This window comes from Parus major, chromosome 20 (assembly GCF_001522545.3).
Source record: "Parus major isolate Abel chromosome 20, Parus_major1.1, whole genome shotgun sequence".
Classification (NCBI taxonomy): domain Eukaryota; kingdom Metazoa; phylum Chordata; class Aves; order Passeriformes; family Paridae; genus Parus; species Parus major.
In genome coordinates, this window is record NC_031788.1 from 14,561,854 (window position 1) to 14,582,913 (window position 21,060).

At 40.1% G+C, this 21,060-nt stretch overlaps 1 protein-coding gene across 4 annotated transcripts in view; it reads left to right on the plus strand.

Moving 5' to 3' along the window:
- The window catches only part of SULF2 (sulfatase 2), a 78,113-nt gene that overhangs the window by 46,373 nt on the left and 10,680 nt on the right, over nucleotides 1-21,060 (plus strand). For all 4 annotated transcript variants that reach the window (XM_015647398.3, XM_015647399.3, XM_015647401.3 and 1 more), the window contains 5 exons: nucleotides 2,226-2,354; nucleotides 3,326-3,382; nucleotides 4,669-4,798; nucleotides 14,626-14,833; nucleotides 20,305-20,545. In XM_015647398.3, the coding sequence (XP_015502884.1) occupies nucleotides 2,226-2,354; nucleotides 3,326-3,382; nucleotides 4,669-4,798; nucleotides 14,626-14,833; nucleotides 20,305-20,545 (765 nt within the window). The remainder of the gene's footprint in view (nucleotides 1-2,225; nucleotides 2,355-3,325; nucleotides 3,383-4,668; nucleotides 4,799-14,625; nucleotides 14,834-20,304; nucleotides 20,546-21,060) is intronic.

Below are 21,060 nucleotides of genomic sequence, written 5' to 3' on the forward strand. Positions count from 1 at the left end.
ATTAATAATTAAAATCAAATCAGGTACATCAATTTAATTCATCATCTATGCTCTTGTCAGTGCCTGTTTGCTTACTCTCTCAAGGATGTAGTAATTGTTAAATAGTATCTCATTAAATAGCACAACTTAAGCAGCTTTCTTCTGTCCTATATTTTGAGCTGGAATTCTGCACTATTATTTTTTGCAGCCCATCTGGTCCCATCCTTCCTTTGTGCCTGCACATCATAACACAGTGATTCTATATGCTTAGTGCTGTAGAGCACTGTGTAGAGTATGTTTGTTATTCCCCACCCCTCCCCCCGCCCCATTTTTAAGAAGTCAAGGACCCTGGTTTTCAATCCTTGTGTTTCAAGGAAGGAAAAGCAATAACACACAGCTGATGAACACTATTCATATATGTAATATTGTGAGTAATTGCATACTCAACTTTAACACACATGGCTGAAGTAAGTGTTTAAGGTTCTGTGTAAATAATAAACACCTGGGGTGCCGGACATGAAGGAATACAAAGTAAATTTGCTGATGATACTAAATTGGGAGGAGCTGTCAACCCTTGCAAAGGCAGAGAGTCCCCGCAGAGAGACATTGACAAATTAGACAGATGGGCAAGCATCAACTGTCTGAAGTTGATGGGCAAGTTTTGGAATCTGCACCTATGATAGAACAACCCTGGAGATACAGGCAGGCTGGGGGGAGAGAAGCTGGAGAGCAGCTGTGGAAAGAGACATGGGGGTCCTGGGCGACAGAACATCAAGTGTGGGTCAGCAGTGCCCTGGCAACCAGGAGAGCCAGCCATGACCTGGGGAGCATCAGGCCCAGCATTGCTGGCTGGGTAAGGGAGGGGATTGCTCTGCTCTGCACTGGGGCAGCCTCACCTTGAGTGCTGGGGGCAGTTTGGGACACCACAATATTAGAAGGATACAAAGCTACTTAGAGGCCGTCCAAATGAGCCTGCAAAGATGCTGAAGGGCCTTGTGAAGTGCAGCTGAGGTCATTTGGCTTCTTCAGCCTGGAGGAGACTGAGTGGGGACCCTGTAGCAGTATACAACTTCTTCATGAGTGGAAGCAAAACAGTATGCACCAACACCTTCTCTCTGGTGACTAGTGACACAAGGCAACAGCATGAATTTCTGACAGGGGAGGGTTTGGTTTGAATATTAGGAAAATGTTCTTCTCATAGAGGACAGTCAGGCTACCAGGGGAAGCAGTCATGGCACTGAACCTGCCAGAGCTCAAGAAGTGTTTTGGACAATCCTTTCAGGCACGTATTGGGGTTCTTGAGGCTATCCAAGCTTGTGCAAGTTGGAGTCGGAGATCCTTGTAGGTCCTTTCCAACTCGGGATACTCTGATTCTGTGAGAATGAATGGAAAACACTTCTGCAGAAGCAGACCTATAATAAAACCAAGTCGCATGATTAAAAACTTGGGCATTCATTTAGCTACTGAATTCTGGGCTGGGTGGATATAAGTTTGTACATCAGAGCTAGATGCTCTGATAGATGAACTTATATTTAGCTGTGACAGTTCAGTGGGTTTGGGGATAGATGCTATCTGACTACTTGGGAGTTGATGCTAGTATTTCATTCAAATCTGAAGTCAGTTTGAATTCAGATGTACTGTTAAACTGGGGTGGCTGAGGAGCACATGCCATAGTCTGCAAAGCACCAGAGAATGGCTATTTGTTAGTTTTTGCAGAATCCATTTCTTTTTTCTGTCTCACACTGTAAATTGTCACTTTTAGTTATTAATAGTGCCTAGCAATATATTTCTCATGTTCTCTTCAGAACTTGCCTACAGTAGGAACTGAGGTACTCATTTTTATACCAGATTTTGAAACAGGTAAAGCATGTGCTACCTGCCAGATCTACTTTTTAAGAAAGTCATCCATATATTTGGCAGACATTTTGATCCTGTAAGACACCCAAACAATTTTTCCAATGGTTTTTAAACAGTCTTTTGCAAAAATAAGCTAACTTTACCTTATGAACTATTTTGCTTTCTCAAAAATGCTCTGTACTAATGTTTCAAATATTTGTATTAGTCCCTTTGAATTTATGCATCTTATCTACATATTATATGTTAATTCCCTTCATGAAAAGAATCAGATTGTATCCTCTTTTATTTGCACAAAATAAGCCTTTTCAGATCCTTGGACTCCGTGGAAGCTGGAGTTGCTTGGCATTATTGTATAGACTTTGAACTGTTTTGTCCTATGTTTTCTTCAGGAATCCTCACATTGTTTTGAATATTGATCTTGCACCCACAATTCTAGATATTGCTGGATTGGATATTCCGTCTGATATGGATGGTAAATCCATTCTAAAGCTGCTGGATTCTGAGAGACCAGTAAATAGGTAAGAATTGGAAATGCTGCATGGAGACATGCATGTGTTTGTACAAGAGTGATCAAGTGTTCAGCAGCATGAAAAGAATTTAAAGGAAAAGATAATTAAATTACCATCTATCTGAGTACATAACTCACTGGAAAGTCTGAAGACTATTACTGTATGTATTGTATACTGAAGGCATATACAACTCATGTCAGTTATTTATTTTCAGTTTGGCATGTTCATATTCTAGATGTATGGCATACGTGGCATCTGTATATACTAAATGTAGTCTGTGTAGATGTGAGAGGGCTACACATGAAGGTCTTTAGCTATGTAAGTTAAAGATATAAATGTCTTTGTGGCATCATTTTTAGCAAAGCATTTCATATTGAATAAGTAGTAAAATAATTGAAGGCATTAGTTGTGTATCATGCTATAATATAAGGACAGGCTAGCACTAAAAAACTGCAGTTTTTATTTAAGATTTTCTATCAGTACTTCCATTGGAAAAAGACTGAGGAAGAGAATTAGACTTGCTAGAGAATGCTTGCAAGAGAAAATCAGCATAAAAAGGGAAGGAGAACTATTTGCTTTACAAGTAGCTGGGTGGAGGGAAAGGGGGACTGGAACAGCTGCTTTAGAATAGGATACTTTTTCAGTAGATGCAGGATAAGAGCCAAAATTTGAGTCAGGCTTAATTTGTGATCCTTTGTGAACAAGGAAAATTCAGTTAATCCCTTGTGCCTTAAACATGCTTATGTATGTTGAAGAAATTGTACTGTGTAAACCTGTTGTGGATTTTGTTCTTGTGAGAAAAATATATCCTATGGTTTTCAGTGGAGAGGTGTACGTCCCTGCTTCATAGAGTTGGGTGTCCTCTTGTGCAGTTACGTGGCATGTTTCTTGTTGGAATTAGGGGTGGGAGAGGAACCTAGGTCATAACTTGGTTATTGGTTTTGTGGGAATTGTGTTTTCCTCTCTTCATTTTCTCCTAGGTTTCATTTAAAGAAAAAGATCAAAGTGTGGAGAGACTCATTCCTAGTGGAAAGAGGGTAAGGAAAGTGTTAATCACAAAGCCCAGCCTTTTTAAATAGAAGGGTATTGAATAGCTAAAGCCAAAGCAGCACTCTGCTGCAGTTTGAAGCCATTTAGCTGTGCCAGCAGGGACACGGCTGCAGTATGCCTAATGGCAGTGATTGTGTGATTGGAGGGAATGGATGGCCTCTGCCTACAACCCGCTTAAATTGTGCTCTTGTAGTGGGGTAATGGCAGTTTACTTGGATTGAGGGATGGGAAGACATCCCATTTTGCTTTCAGCTGCTGTCCCCTGCCCTCCTGCTTGTATCATGGGATTATGAACAACGCTCTCTGCATCTTCATCTGCCAGCCATTCGCTCTACACCTCTGACTTAATATATAAATGGAGGCATGAGGGATTTGCAAAGTGCAGCCCTGTGGAATGAGATGTAGTCTCTCTATATTGACAGTTGTCACTGCTTGTAACCCGACATGTAACACAGTGTCTTGATTTTATATGTTTTTATATGCTTCCTGAAAACAGGACATGAATAACTTGTGTGTTCTTGGACAGGCTAAATGCTAGCTTCTACTGGACTGTTAAGTTTTGGCTACCAGAGATGGTATGGACTTGGAAAATTACTCCTCTGAATCTTTTCAGCTAACTATATTTGTATGTTAGAGTTAATATTAGGTTAATGCAACAACATCAATGGAAGAAAACAGACTTAGGAGAGAAGGCTTAATGTCTGTATCTAAGCAACTCACTCAGATCCTTCCTGACATGTCACTGGTACAGCCACATGTGTTGTCCACCACCATGGCACAGCCTGTGAGCCACCAACACTGAACACCCAGCCCACAAGGGAACCAGGCATGGGACCAGGGACGAGAACACTGCTCAGTCACTGGGGCAGCCGGGGCCCCTTTCACTCCACAGCAGGGCAGGGATGAAGCACAGCATCACACCCTCAGCTACAGAGAGCCCTACCACACCTTATCCTTAAAAAAAAAATCCATTATTTACACTGTTCATTATTCTTGTATTACCAAATAGCAATCCAGATATCCAGCAAATCCAGTTTATCCATCCCAGGAAATGACTCTTCCAGCACAGAGCAGCAGAGAAGTTTATCTGTTTTCTGTGCAAGGCAGAGTCCAAATCTTGGATTTGGGTCTGGTGGGGCTTTGTGAGAAAAGACCAGATGCTTGTGTTTGCTTAGAACAGAGAATAGATGTGACTCCTAAGAGCACACAGCAACCAGTACTAAATCAGGTTTTGCCTGATTTAGTAAGAATAATGGTTTTATTTCTTTCTCAGTAAACTGCTGCACAAAAGGGAGAACGAGAAGGTAGATGCCCAAGAAGAAAACTTTCTACCCAAATTCCAGCGTGTGAAAGACCTCTGTCAGCGAGCTGAGTATCAAACAGCTTGTGAACAGCTTGGCCAGGTAAGGCATTGTAACCCCTGACTGCTAGTAAGCAGTTGTAACTGGGCTAAGCTCAACACCTTAACTGTGTCAATGACCTTCACCTCATCGTCAGTGCCAGCGTATAACTCAAATGGCTCTTTCTGTGGCTTTGGTCAAAGCTTTATTACAGCTTTTATGAGATTGACTGTCAGTCAGGAAATTGCTGATAAAAATATTCTGTATTGATTCCTGACTATCATTAAGAAAACCACTTAGGCTGTTTTAATGTTTTATTTCCCAAAGAGAATGTGGTTTGGGATTCATTAGTGATGAGAAGCTACAAAGTACATAAGAGATTGGTCTTGTTCAAATACATACGGCTTGCTTTGAATTCTCTCTTTGATGAATTTTTTTTGTTGTTGGAATTACCTACAGTAATGGGAAACTAAAATTCTGTTAACTCAATATATCCCTCCTCTTAACAAAAATACACTGGAAAAACATGTGCAGTTTTTACTGGAGGCAAGCTGTGTGCATATGGGCATAAAGCTCATTGATTGTGTGTCATTTCCCTTGTTGCATAACTGTTTTGGGCAGATATGACAATATATTCACCTTAGATACAAGTTATATGGAAGAAATTAATGGAAAAAAAATAATTAGGGTAGTATCAATACATGGTCTTGACATGCACAGGAGAGGATTTTGTAAGTTTACCAGAGCAGTGCAAAGGCAAAGCATGGCTACCTCCAGAGAATTCACCACTCTTGGCAAAATTGACTCTGTTATTGCTTTCTCATACAGGTATGGGTCAGAAAACCCCTTTCCAAGGGACTGTAACACATTCTGTGGACAAAGGGTGAAGGTAAATGGGTCCACGTGCTAATGTGTCTGTTGTCACACTGGCATTGCCTCATATCCCAGCAGCACTGAGGGCTGTCAGGATAACTTTGTGAAATAAAACTGTTCTTGCAGACTGGATATGCATGACTTACCAAGCTACACTCAGTAATGGACTACTTAGGCTGCACTAGTTCATTTCTTTACTGTCAAAAGCCAGATGCCATACTTCTGGCTCTACTGAACATGTAGTTCAATGCACCTGTGAAATGAGTCCGTTGCTCCTTAGGTGTTTGGATCCAATTTATATGAATAAGAATTTTCCAGATGTTCTTTTCCTCCTGTGGCTTCCATGTCAGATTTAGTATTCAGAGCAATTATAATGTCCTGTTCTTTGTAAAAATACTAAACATAAAGGAATATTATATGCAGTAGTTATTGTCATCAGAAGTCTTGAGCTGAAATTTTAGCTGCATGGGAGCAAGCCATTGTTTTATGAATTTGCAATGTTATTTGAGGAACTGGAGGAAAAGTTATTGTTTCTACTGCAACATTGCCCAGCAAGTAGTATGGGGAAATACAGCTTTTTTTCCATCACTCTTTTCTCTTCAAAAGAAGTATAAAATGTCAACTCTGTTTGTTAAAACTTAGAGTTGACATTTAATAGTCAAAATTACCAATAAATTCCACAGTATAGATATGCTAATAAGAGATGCTTGTGCTACATCCTCATTGTCAGGAGAAAGAGAGGAGAAGAATTGTTTTGAGCACTTCAGTCAGGCATAATAGGAAGTGATAGGATGAAATTGAGCAAAAAAATAAATTTGCATACGACATCAGGAAAAGTTTGCCAAACAATCAAGTCAATTAAAATCTGTGAAGGGCTCTCAAGGGAGTCTCAATCCATCTAAACCCTACTCTAGAGAATATGTCCTAGTAGTCTGTCCTAGACAGTAGAAATACTGGGAGATGAATGTACTTATTTTAGGATAAATTGTCTAAATTTGCATGCACCCAAAAATCTCTTTAGAGTGAAGGAAGACTAACTTCTCAAATGACAAATGGGTGTTGTATGTTTGCTAGTGCAGTAAGTAGAATGAACCCAAGCTAATAACAAACCTCTTGCCCTGGGGAGTTGATGTTATGCAGATACAGTGGTTATTTAGCTGATCAGATACTGCAGGACACTATTCAACAATACTTAGAGTGTCCAGCACAAAAAGTGAATTTTCATATCCTGATGCAAAGATAAATACCTATCTGGGTCAGAATTAGTTGAAAGCTTGTTGAAGTTATTTGGACTCTTTCTTTTGACTTAAACAAGTTTTGGGGACCTGCTCTTCCATGCACATGGAAATCTGAGCAGTCCCACAGAATCTGCCATGGGAATCTGTGTGCTGCCATGTTTTCTTTTTCAGTTGTTAGGGTTTGGTGTGTGTTAGTTATTTGCATACAACAAAGTGTGACTGTAGAAACAGATAAAAGAGCAGCTCAGCATTTGTATTCAAGGACTTAAGAGGTGAGTTCTTCCCACATGAAATTAAACAAAAAAAAATTTTACAAAAATTAAAAAAAAAAATCAAAAAAATTGTAGCGCCTAATGGCTCCCACAGACTTTTTTTCTTTTCAGTGTAGTTTGGCCTTTCATTTGAAGCTGGGTGGTGAGTGGGTTGAAGCTGACCCAGTTTTATCTGGTAGCCTCCATTAATGTGCTTTTGTGGAAGTCAATTATGATACCAGCATTGCTTTGTAGAGTATTCCAGCACTCCCACAGTATCATAACAACAGCTGCACAAAATCTCCCTTTAAGTAAGTTGCTGGTTTTGTGCACATTCGATAAACATGCAATACCTGCAGCAGTGTTGATTGTTAGAGGGAATCTAACCTGAACTTGTAAAAACACCTTAAATTTAATTTTTTTCTTTAGCAGGACCTGGCATAGTACAATAATACTGCTAACTCATGAAGAGAAATAGTTGCCTGATTTCACATTGTTTCCTTTTCAAATACATTTTATTTTCAAAGCTTTATTTACATGCAAATCTGATACAAGTAGAAATTGCCTTTGAATAGCATTAAAAGTATCATTTTATGTGGCAGTTTTCACAGGAGAACATTCAAAATGCAAATGTTTGCACTTTGTTTCTTTTAAGTGTTCTGCAAATGAAAGACACAGTCATAGAGTCTTCCCTCCAATTGCTTTTTACTATACCAGGATCATGAAGGGGTACGCCCTTTCATAACTGGCCTGAAGATACCATCAGTAAAAGCAGGTCACTTGCTTGGTGCCTCCAGTTCTCTCACATAACATGGCACACCAGTGATGAAAACTATTCTGTTCAGTGTGTGCCTTCCTTAGCAGTTCAGAAATGGCACCTCTACATCATAGTCCTGATTCCACCACAATGGTTATTAGCCATTCCTTAGTGCCAAGGGAGGAGAAAGAGAAAAAAATTGTTTCTATTTTTTCCTTTTTTTAAGGCCACTGTAGCTAGTGGTGACCCTAGGAAACAGGGTCAGGTTTTAGAAGGCATTTTTTTAAAAACTGGGAAGAAAGTTTTGGATCTGTCTATCTTTTGTGGTTTATTGGTACTTTTGTAGCTAGCAGAGATATACTGAGATTATGAAAGAATTTAAGTTATCTTAATAAGTGACGTATATCAAGCCAGCTGAAGTCCAGACAAGTTCAGTAACACTTTTGGCAGATCTTTGGAGTTTCTGAATTTCAGAACAGGTTGCACGTGAACAACTTTGAGGATCAGATTCTTAATCTATGATCGCAGCAACCCAAATTACTTGCTGATAACTTCATAGAATAAAAAGTTTATCAGCCCTGGAACTGATAAAATTAGGAGACAACAAATCACAAAAATTAAAATAATGATGATTTATTAAGGCTGTTATCTCAGGATTGTATTTCCTATGAGGAACTGTAGTTAACAAAACTGTTTTCCTTCTTGAACCAGAAATAGCTTATAAAGATTTTCAGAAGCTATTTTACCTACAAGGTTTTTTTGCTTGTTCCTTCACAAACTCAAGAAATGTGCATTTCTCTATAAGAGAATTTTAAACTCCTTGTCATTACAGTATTGGCTGTTTTAAGTGGCTTGCTGAAATTGACACTAATATTTAATAAAAACCCTTCTTTTAAAAATATCCTGATATGGGTAGTGGTGTACTTTAGTTAAAAGACTATTGGAGGTCAGGAAACTGGCTTCAGTCTCAGTGCTGTTACAGGTTCAGTTTGTAACCTCAAACAAATCAGTTCCCCTTTTGGTGCTGCTGGTTTTTTCCTTCACAACTAATGTAATTTCTGCAAAGACTGCACTGACTTCTTGGCTTGTGCAATGTCTAGCACAGCAGCTGGGACCATTTGCTACCACAACCCAATTATTATATTAATAATTAATTATATAATTGTAATGCTAAAATTAGCTGAATACCAGATTCTTCATTTGCGCGCTGGTTGTGATTGTCCCACCTGCCTCACGTCAGCTACAGTCGATGGCATTAAAAAGCCCTCAAATTATTCTGTCAATAAATTGTTCATCTATCTAATCATTTCAAGGTTTGAGTGGTTTGTAGTGTGTGACAACTGAAATTGAGCTGAGAGCTCAGAGGTCTGAATCTCCAAAAATCATGAGTCAATGTAATGAAATTATGTCACGTTGGAATGAAAACCAGGCAGTGGTCTTCCATTTATATACTGATAACATGAAGTAGAGGAAACCAAACTTAATCCTTTGCCAGTGGAAGAATGGGAAGAAGGTACTGGGAGAAGGGGCTAACGCTTCTCAAAAGGCTCAAAAAAGCAAAAATGTTAAAATGTTAAGGAACTAATACCTGTTGGGAAGAACTAAGGAACTGGGCATAATCAGTCAAAAAGGTAGCTGAGAAGAGAGAGGTCTGACTGCCTGAATCAGAGAGATGTTGTAAAGAAAACATGAACTGATTATTTTAAGTCAACTAGAACAGAGAAGTAGTAATGTGTATGAGACAAACAATGGTAAATTCAAGTTGTCAGTTCCCTGAACTTAGAAACATCTGAGCAGTAGGACAAGCTGCCAGCAAAAACAACATAACAACCTCTTGTAGAGGGTCCTGTGTGTGTCTCTCTGGATTTTGTTGCTTTGTCCTCATTAGCCCTATGGAAAATAACACACGGAGCAAACCACAGTAGAGAAGAGATAACTAAACTGTAACTGGATTGTTTCATAAAAGGGAAAAAAAATGTATCCTGACTACTCATGAATCAATTAGACTGGAGGTTAGAATATTTCTAGCCATTAAAAGCAGTTTGTCTGTAGCTCACCATCTAATGGGGCAGCAACACTGGGTTCAGAAGGCATCTGCATGAATTAAAGGCCAATATTACTGATGTGTTTTTCTCAGGTTGTTGGCAAAGACAGAAGACTTTTTTGTCCTGTAAGAACTTGGATTCCTAGAGGTGTGGGAGCCTTTCTGTCAGCTTAGTGATTAACTTTTAAAAATTTCACTTTTAACTTACCTGTAAAATAAGGTGGAATCTCTTTGGCATAACAAAAAAAACCCCAAAAACAAACAAGCCCACCAACAAAAAACAGCTGCTGAGACACACAGATGAATTAGGATTTGGCTCTGAAAGATATGTTTCAATGGAATATTTCATAGCAAGACTTATATGACTGGCTGTTTTCCCCCAAAGAAAGCACTGTCAATCGAGAGACACTCACCGAGGGAAATGAGTTAATTGTAGGAAGAAATCCTACAGGAAAAGTCATGGCTATTTATTTCTGACTGGGGCTTCAGATAATAACTTTGAATTAACATCTGTGAATGAATCTAAAGGAAATAATCGGTTTTTAACACACAGAAAAATACAATGTCTTTTTCTGGTAATGGGTCATTTGCATCTTCAAGGTGAATAGTGTTACTGGAAGGGAAGAAGGCATCTGTTCAGTCTACAACTGCTGCCATTAAGATTCATGTTTCATAGATATTGTAGTCCTAATTTAGTCTTGGATACATATAGCAGATAGTTTAGGCTGGACAGAACATGTTACAAAGGGTGATTTTATTTTCTCTTCCTTTCCAGCGTACATTTGAACAAGATTTCTGCTCACTGCCACCAACTTGTCTATTAAACTAATAAAGTCCAGACTTTTCTGTGTTGCAAACAAATAGCTGGGTAGCATGAGTTGTGCAATGGGAAGTGGGATAGGGGATGAAGCAGAAGCATCAGAACAAGCTTTGCACAACTGTTGACAGAAAGTATAAGCACAGCAACTAACTTGGCCTGGGGATGGTGGGAAACCTCCAGCTGGAACAGCTTTAATGTTAAAAGGTGGTGTCTGGAAAGTTTTGCACAATGTGAGTTTGATAGATTTCAGGATATATTGGAAAAGCCATTTATGTGATGGCTTGAGTAGCTGTTCTGCCAGGCTTTGCAGCAGGGAAAGACAGGTTCTTCCTTTGGAATTTTGACATGAGCTGGGATGAAGATTGTGGAGCAGTCTGGGTTTTCCACTGAGTTTTGGTTGGTGTTAAACTTCCCTCTTTTCAGGACTTTCTGCTTTTGAGGTGTTACAGGCTAGAGGTCTTGATTTAGGAACATATCACTTGCCCTAATGAAGAAAATATCTGAAAAGTTTGGGGCAGGTGATGATCTAAGGGTTTTTAGTTTTCTTCACAGTTGAGTTAATCCACTATTTCTAACTAGTTATCTTTTGCTGCTCTATGGTTATCATGTTTACCTGTGAGCCAAAGTATCTCTGGGGCACTCTGAAGTTATTAATATAAAGATTTAATTATTTGATTATCTCTTAAAAAATATTTTAGTTGCTTTCCGGGCTTTCCTCAGGTATTTGCATGATCACAGAATTGCATAAAGGTTGGAAAGGACCACATGGATCATCTCTTCCAACCTCCCTGCTCAGGCAGGGTCATCCTAGAGCACATGGCAGAGGACTGTGTCCAGATGTTTATGGAATCTCTCCAGGGGTCTTATCTACACCCTCTCTGGCCAGTATGTTCCAGTGTTCAGTCATGTGCACTGTAAAGAAGTTCTTCCTCATATTCCAGTGGAACTTCCTGTGCATCAGTTTCTGCCCTTTGCCTCTTGTACCAAGGGTACAAGTCAACTTGGTCAGCACCAAGCAGAGCCTGCTCCATCTTCTGACCCCTCCCTGCATACACCAACAGGCAGGGGTGAGGTCTCCTTCAGCTGAACAACCCCAGCTCTCTCAGCCTTTCCTCGGCAGGGAGGTGCTGCAGTCCCTTCATCTCCGCAGCCTCTGCCGGACCTGCTCCAGGAGCTTCATGCTTCTTGTGCTCTGAGGAGCCCAGAACTGGACACAGCACTCCAGATGTGCCTCATCAGGGCTGAGTAGAGGGGCAAGATCAGCTCAGGGAAGTGACAGCACACTCCAGGACACCATTGGCACTCTTGGCCCCCAAGACACACTGCTGACTCGTGGACAACTTATTGTCCACCAGGACCCCCGAGGTCCTTCGCCACAGAGCAGATGATATGCTGTGCACTAGAAAGCAATTTAAAATGCCAGAATTAACAGTGTTTAAAGCTTCCTAATGGTTAAGCAGAGGTTTTCACATTTTTCTTGCAATTCCTGCCCTTTTCCCCTAAGTTTGAAATCATCCTATGGAAATGACTGTAGCTGATAGAGCCATGATATCAACCTAGAGAATTTGCATTTGGACCTACAAGCAGACCAAGGATAAGCTGTTGAATCCCAGACATATTCACACACATACCTGTATCTTTTTGGGGAAAAAAGTAAAGGTCTGGGACTTTCCTTCCCCTGCTCTCTGCCCCCTGCCCCCCCATGTGTTCAGTGCTTGCTTCTAATGTAATTTATGTAGCTCTGCACTGCAGTGGGGCCTGTTAATCCATACAATGTGCCCCTCAGCAAAGTCTCAGATGTTTTCACTGTAGCATACGGCTGCACCAAAAACTAAAGGATTTTTTCCAGTTCACCTGGAGGGGAAGAATGAACATCAATCTCTTGACAAGAGATGAAAGAAATAGAGAAAAAATATTTTTTGGCCACACATCAGAGTACTTGCAGTAATTCCCATCATGGCATTGAACTTGCCATCTGCTGAAACTTCATTTTTCATGTATTAAAATGTACCTAGAGCATAGAACTCTACTGAGCAGAAAATGCAGTTTGTTTATATATTTTCAAAAATAATTGAAATGAGAAAGCAGCAACAAACATTTTTACATCTCTTTTAGTTGTGAAAGAAAGCATTGCTTATTCTAGTAAAATAACTTTTTGTTCAAACCTCAGTCTGTATATACATCAATCAGTGTTAGGCATTTATAAAAGTAAGAAAGCAATTTATTCTTCAGATGTTAATTCTTGACTGCCTCTAAATAAATATGTACTGCTTTACAGATGAAGATAGTCATGCAAAGGTCTCATTGTCAGTATCTCTCCTTGATGTCCTGATTCATTGTGCTGTAAGTTAAGCTGGGTTTATCTGCATCAGAGCAAGGCTTGGGCTGTACACGAGGCTGAACAATGGATATATCTCAGGAGACTTGGCATCCAGGTGCCAGAGGAAATCAGTGGGCACACTATAAAACAGAGCATTTTAAATGAGAGGTTGTGCCATGGTGATAGGTAAATGTGCTGTAACTGTAACTTTTGACTCCTATTAAAATCTGATAATAAAAGCACAGTGATCTTGTCTTCTTACTTTGCTGTGAATTCCTGAAAACAAGGGAGTGAATGTCAATGGAAAATATAGGCCTTGTTGTCCCAGCCTTTGCCCACCTTGCTATGCAAACCGAAGTGGCTGAGTCTCCCTTGTAGAGCTGCAGGCTGCTGTAAAATATCATCTTCCTTGGAAGATGCTGCTGGTTTTACTTCTGTTTTTTTATTCAGAAAATTATCAATATTCAGTGAATCTGGGAGGCACAGGCTTACAGGATTTTGTAATAGAGAGGAAGAGGAACTCTTCAAGAAATCAAGTGTTTCTGAGAAACTTTTTTTAAAGCAGCAGCAACTGCTATTCTAAGGGGTTTTTTATGTGGTTCTAAGCCTCTGTAGCTAGTGAAGTGTTGCTAAATTAATGAGTAGGTGAAATAATTTTGTGATGTACCTGGGAGGTGGGTGGAACTGCTGTGCCAGGTTGAAGGCAGCTAAACACCTTTGGTGCAGCTCTGAGAGCAGCACAAAGGAACTGTGAGCCAAATTACTTCAGGTTTTGAGTATCAGTGTGAACTGGAGATCAGGGACAGTATTTTCTCTAGTTTAAGTGCAAGAGGCAGGGGTTTCTCACTTCAGAGACATCCAGTGCAGCTCACTATTACAAGTCAAGCCCAAGGGTGTTGAATGGAAAAAGCTGTTATGAGAATCACTCATATGGATGATTCCATGATGGAGATAAACTAATGCAGCTAAGGACTTCCATAGCTGATCTGACCCTTTGAAATGTCATTGAAGAGAAACAGGCGCTTTTGTAGAGCAATCCTGGAAAACACTTCATCCCTAGAGGTGTTCAAGGACAGGTTAGATGGAGCTCTGAACCACCTGATCTAGTGAAAGGTGTCCTGCAGATGGCAGTGGGGTGGAACAAGATGGTCTTTAAGGTCCCTTCCAACCCAAGGAATATCATTCAATCTGGAGAGCTTCCATAAAGCTGAAAGGTTTTGCTCCCACTGTGTTGAGAGATTCAATAAGACTCTCAGGATTAGAATATGGCTTGAATGTCCTTGGTTTATGCCACAGTTATGCTTCTGAAAGTTGCCACTTGCCACCTTTATGTTTTTAGCTGTAGTACTGATTTTTAAAAGAAACTTCAATTGTTCTGCCTTCAGGAGGCAAAATCAGAAACAAATGCAACAGTGTTCCAAAGAGCTGCTGTTATATCTGAAAGTGGAAGATTACAAAAATCTGGTTTGATAATACATGATAGCTGAGCCCCATTTTACTACAAGGAATATCTGATACATTGCTGGAGCTGGCCATTAGACTGACCATAGCTGGGACAGCTTTTTAATGACTAAATTTTTCTTCCAGAAGTGGCAGTGTGTGGAAGATGCCAGTGGAAAACTCAAGCTGCACAAGTGCAAGGGTATGGCAAGCTTGCCAGCTGCAAGCAACGGCAAAGCTGCCTCCAATATTTTGCCCAAGTATTACAACAGAAATAGCAAAGACTGCAGTTGTGAAGACAATGAATACAAGCTGAGCCACGTCAGACAGAGAAAGAAACTCTTCTCCAAGAAAAGTAAGCAAACCCACTGCATCTTCTGTCTCTGCCTTAGAAAGCTGTTGTTTGCTGACTCATAACTGTCTTGGACTGCCATAGGCATTGAACTGTGTTATATTTCCTGTGTATCTCAGCTGTGAAACAGCATGTCTCATATTGAACAATCAGATTTGAGAATATCTGTCTTCAGGAAAAATGTTTACTTCTGGGAAATGCAGTGCCCATGCTGAAAAGGCAAATTGCACACAGTTACATAGGCCATGCAACATCAACAGTGTTCTACAGCAAATACTTCAGTTTTCAGTAGCTCCTGCAATGCTTGGAGCTGTTACTTCAGTAATTTATTTTTAATAAGAATATGTGTACTTTGTTACAGAAGCTGCTTGCTTCTAACATCCTTTTATTCTGCTCAGTCAGCAGAGACAAGGCTGACTTTTAATCAGAGATAACAACCAAAGAGGATGACTTTTTTTTGTTTCCTTGGCACAGATTAGTGCTTTTCCAGAATGCCCATTTTACAGACTGTTAAATCTTAGTCAGACTAACATCTATATTTGAAGTATATAGTCTAATTATAGATTAGAGGTAAATGGCAACACAGGATTATTAATTACTTGTGATGTTTCTTTCATCTCACTCCACAAATACAGAGCCTTAATTATTTAGCAGATTCTGTATAATGGCACAAACTTGAAATAAAGTTTAAATTTATTTTCTCCCATTATATTTGTTTGGCAAGCTGTTTGTAGTGACTAAACAAATTCCTAGTTGAAAAAAAAATTACTGATTCCATCAACTATACTTGGTATTTAAATATGTGGCACAGCTGATAGTCTGTAAAGAACAGTAGAATTTATACTTATTTAGCTGCTATTTTTTAAGTCACAGAAGGAAGTTAAGTCATGGGGAGTCAACAGCAGTAGGTGGAAGGCACTTAATGAGGACAAGAAAACAATTTAAGTGAGAGCAACATAATGCTATCTGATAATACTTAACGCCTACTTAGGTACTTCTCATTGTTGCTTTCTAAACATTAACTAATTTTCACAATGTCCAAAGGAGGTGGTTAAGTGTATAATTACCATTAGTTTATGTACGTAGGAAGTTGAGGTAAAAAAAGTGAAACTTGCTTCCTCTCACAGAGGGATCAGAATGGTCCTTGTGTTCTGCTCAGAAGAGACAGAGTTTATACTATACCCTTCAGCTCATTAGCCTCGTTGAACCTTAACACATAAACTTCAGCAACATAAAATAGGATCTTGACAATCACATTGCCATTGCTTGTGTGTAAAGTGAAGTATTTGCCTCCATGGATGCTTTGTTTTTCCCTTTTCCCACATCCAGGGTGTGCTATACAGGGAAGAGGTTAGCTTGGACCTACTGACAGAGAACTTTTCATTTGGTGTTGGCTATTCTTCTACATGCACCTATCTAATAAATACACCAAATGCAAGTGAGACCAAAGCAGTGCAAGTCAAGGTAACATACCAAGGTTTTTCTAAACAGCTTATGTGGAAAGCTGTCTCACTGGACTGTGGTTAGTTAAGAGAGTCACCTGGATACTCATGATGTGTGTTTGGGTTTTTATGACCTGTTCTGTGAGACTTGAGTTAAAGTGTGGCCTTGTGCTAGGTTGCATAATTGTTAAGGCACCTTTGGGGTTTGCTACTAAGAATCTGATGAATTCATGAGATTACATTGCAGCCCTGTTTGAATGCCAGTAAATGCTATTCATTAGTTTGAACTGCTGCCAAACAGAAAATAGAAGGTTTTAACTGGACTAAGGGTCACATCCACTTTAATACAGTAGTTCCGGGCAGTAGCGCAGTTTTGAAGGAAATGCTCTGATCGCTCCTTTCTGTTGGGCACAACAGAGATAGATTTGCAAAAGATCATTTTGCAGGATTCCAATCTACAGTTATTTGCAGAAAAGCAGAATGGATGCCCTCCATCTAGGGTGCATGAAGCATCTTGTAAACCCTAATAGGGTATAAGGACTGGTCTTTCGGAAAGACTGAAACCAGTTACAATGTAGTGAGAACAGATGGTCTTAAAGACAAGACAAAATTGCTGGTACAGGAGCTGGAGCAACAGACGTTTTGATAAAATAATTCTTTTCTAGTGTAGGCATGGTCTAGAATAAATTTTCAGGTGCATGAGTGCATTTAGCAGACAACGGTGTTTTCTAAATTAAGTAAGGTCAGTTTCACAACAGGACTGTGTGATAAATGTGCCATTTGGACAATGTAAAAATACGTAACTCAATAGCAAAGTGCTTAAACGGCAGAAACCCATAAACGTTAATATTGGGTATGTCTGGATTTAGGTGTCTGGGATGTTTGCATTCTTGTCCTCCTTATTTCTTTAGTATGCTCTTATTTTTTTAAGAAGGATCAAACAGAGCTTTGCAGCACATAGAAAGTTTAAAGTAAATAATGAGCTCTCAAAATCTTTGGCTGTATTGTGGTCTATTATGTTTTTCTTTCTGTGGATTTGATCTCTTCTTCCTGCTATGAACGGGTGTATGTGATTAAAGGAATTCTTAAGCTGCATGTAGGAAAATGATGGTAGGCCACACTGAATAATAAAGAAACAGATGTGTGTACAAAGAGCCTAGTGCATTTTTATTCACATTTCCCTGACATTCATTTTACTTTTCAGGTGGTCTCAATGCTAGATCAAGCTAACATTTTTAATAACGTTCTTTGTCACAAAAAAAAGTCCTTTCCTTTACAGATAATGCATTTGAAGTATGATTTTTAATGGCAGTTGTGAAAATGGGATACAAGAAAGTACCTCTAAACTTTATCCATGTTTCTAGACAGTAGAGGTATTTTTTTAAAAATTACTTTGAAGTGCCCAGTTTTACTTTGTGTAAAAATGTAAAAAAACCCCCAAAAAAACTCTCTTGTCTACCAAATACAAAATACATAGATCTTAGTGGAAAACTTCATTCCTTTCAGGTTCCAACTGGTTTTGAAGACAGACATGCTGGTCAAGTGGTACAACACCAGCTGGATGAGTGGGGCAGTTGGCTTTCACGGCTTAAATTCCTCTGGACTCCATTTTGCAACTCAATTTTGAGGTTGCAGCTTCTTACCAATACCATCTCTAAGACAACTGGTTTCTGTAGTACTTGAGGAAGAGAGGTGTAAGATTGAGAGAGCTTACCAAAGCCAGACTTTAGTAACATGAAGAAGGGAGAATAGATGTTTTTGGCCAAATATTTAACAGCCTTGGATTGACTATTTGTAGGCTGTGTACAGAGGTAAATAGATTTGAGAGTAAAATATGGGGGAGGATTGATAATAAGTAACTAAACACTAGTATTTATGCCTGCAGTGCACTTAGCAGATGGGAGTGCACAGTACAAATTAATATTGATCTTATTAAATATTTTAACCACTTCAGAGTCTGATATTAATCACAGCACTGAGTCAGCACTGTGGGTAGCATGTTAGGATAAAGCAATAGAAGCAGTCCTTTATGAGCTGCCTCATTCCACACCAACACTTAGTTAGTGCTAAGGCTGTGTTAGTCTGGCTGCAAAAGGAGGGGTAACCTGGCTCCTAGCTGTTCAGGGACATGTAGTTGATGGTTCCCTGGGGATATCTACTGAGGTCCAGCATGCTGGATTGGTGTATTAGACTTCGAAGGAAGTTTAGTTGTTAGGTGGCTGAGCTGAACAAGATAATATGAAGGAATGATTAAAGAAATGGCAGTTGATACTTAATATCTCATTGGTAGAGTATAGCACTTCCTCCTACCTTGGAAAATATCGAAGTTTCTTTCTCATTTATTCAAAATTTCCTGAATGGGTGCCTGAAATAGGACTGGTCTTTTGTGGCTTTTTTATCCCTTCAGTAGTGACTCACCTGGCTTAACATCAGCAGTAAACTGTGAATCACACATGGAAAATGTGCAAAGCCAGACAATCCAGCTGGTATTCTGCTTTCTGTGCATCGTGCTGACAAAAATATCATGCTTGGCCCAGTTTCAGGTGGGAGGAGATGTTTATTCTGCTTCCCACACTCTGCAAAATGGCTATTGAGACTGTGCAGTCTATCTGAAGTGAATGTAACATTTATTGAAAGAAGTCATTCTGCATTAATGCCAGACTGTGACAGTTAAGGCACTTTTTTATCAGTTTTGGTTCTTTGACCTCTTGTTCCGTATTTTCTTTTCCCCCTACTTATTTTTGCTGGGGAGATTATCTGACTGAAGAAGCTGGCCTTTCTGTGGAGCTTGGAATTACAAGAAGGATCGGTCTTCTCATTTGGCACATTGGTTGAATTTTCCATTTATCAGATTGCAGAGAGAAGTCCCATCTCACAAGGTGGGCTATGTGTTTCGGTCTCTTTAAATGAGAAGTGACCAAAGGATCCAAGGGACTCAGTTGTTTCTAGTATTGTCTATGGTAACTCCAAGCCTCTCATACAGAGTAAAGCCTCAGGCTCCCCTAGGGCAGGGAGCACAAGAGTCTGTGGTACCTAGGTTGTACTTTTCAATCAAGGAATGAGATGATTTTGCCTAATGAGTGACTCTCAGCAGTTACTGGTGGTGAGGATGGACCCTATCATACAGCAGGGAAGTTTAAATACAGATTTTAGATTTCATAACTAGATTTTCTTTGTGCCATTCCAGACCAAACAGAAGAAGAGTTCTGGGGGCCTGGGCTGGAACAGAGAACTTTGGAAAATAGTAATAGGGAAAAGATCAATGAGAATCTCATACTGCACAGCAGCAATTCATAACAAATATTTCATTTTGTTTTTGAACTGCAAATGCAGAAGCAGGGTTTGAGGGAGTATATAGCACTGGAGGGTGGTGCTTCACAGAGAAACTGACTGACTGGGCTGCACATCAGGAAAAGAATTGCAAAGAAAAAAGTTGCATGTGGATAAAAGTAAGGATTGAGGTATTAATCCCTTCCCAAAAAAATCAAGGATCTAGCCTTGAAGAATGAAGATAGAACTGGGAAAAGGCTCAGGCTGAGCACTGAGAATACTGGGACAACTTCAAGAATGTGTTGCAGGAATCCTAGCATGGAAGGATTGTATGGTGGACAGCAGAAAAGCACAGGGAGGTGGTCCCTGAGGGTGACTGGCGGCCTGGCTGTCATGACTGTCACAGTTAGTGCTTAAGGAGTCACTGCCATCTGGTGATTATGGGGGAAGAGCAAGCATCCATTTGAATGAGCTACTTGTTCTTACTGGTGCTGGACTAGAGCATTTTCTTTCCCCTTCGCCGTTCTTTTGTGTTTGCCTTGTACCTGCCCTCTGCCTGAGGTATCCACCCACACACACACACGTCCGTTCATCCATTCCGAAGTTAAGGAAGCAGCAGCTCACAGGACAATTGCAACAAACACTTTCATCCAGTTAATTCCAAACAGCACAGTAAGGGCCAGGGTTTTTCTTTCCAAGAACCACATAGAGGAGCAAATTGTAACATGCGGTTTCTGGCCCTCTTTGATTTTTTCCATGCAGAATTCAAACCAAGCTATGTCCGGAATCGCTCTATTCGTTCTGTACCTGAGGTGGATGGAGCCACCTATAACCTGGCTTTGGAGGATGGATACCAGCCCATCTTACCAAGGAACATCACCAAGCAGCACAAGGTGCAGAGGGCTGTTTTCCACGAGGAGGAAGATAGAGACATGGGGGAATACAGTGGAACAGGTAGCATTGCAGAGTACACAGCCCCTAATCTGATCAAAGTGACCCACAGGTAGGTGTACATGGTAGATTTTGAAAAGCTTGTGCTCCTTGAATCACTGCTTTACATAAATGGGTGGGTTGAAGTGTGCTAAGCATGTTGTCCCCTTTGGATACCCAGTCTAGCTTCACTAAAATTCTTAGTCCCATGTGTACAATAGTCTTCAGTTTTGTTTTAGTTTTGTCAGTGTGGAGGGGCATGAAGCTTCTGAAGGGCTGCAGCAGTGCTTTTGTGTCTTCTGCCCTGGGTGGAGACAGTAATCACTCATCAGTGCATGTTTCCAGTGAGGACAAGCAAAACTGTTGGTAACGGGGGTGTTAAACCTCCATGAAAGCAGGAGAGGCCTTACCCCTGGAAATCAGTGTGCAGTGGGTAACCTGGGCTGGCTGGAGACCAAAGGCTGTGACTGGAGCATGAACTGGTTTTGTGTCACTGGCTGCTATGTACAGAGTTTTCTGTAACCTGTGCTAAGGGGAGGAAAATCTGTATCATGAATGAAGTTGGATGGACCAGGATTATTGGAAAAT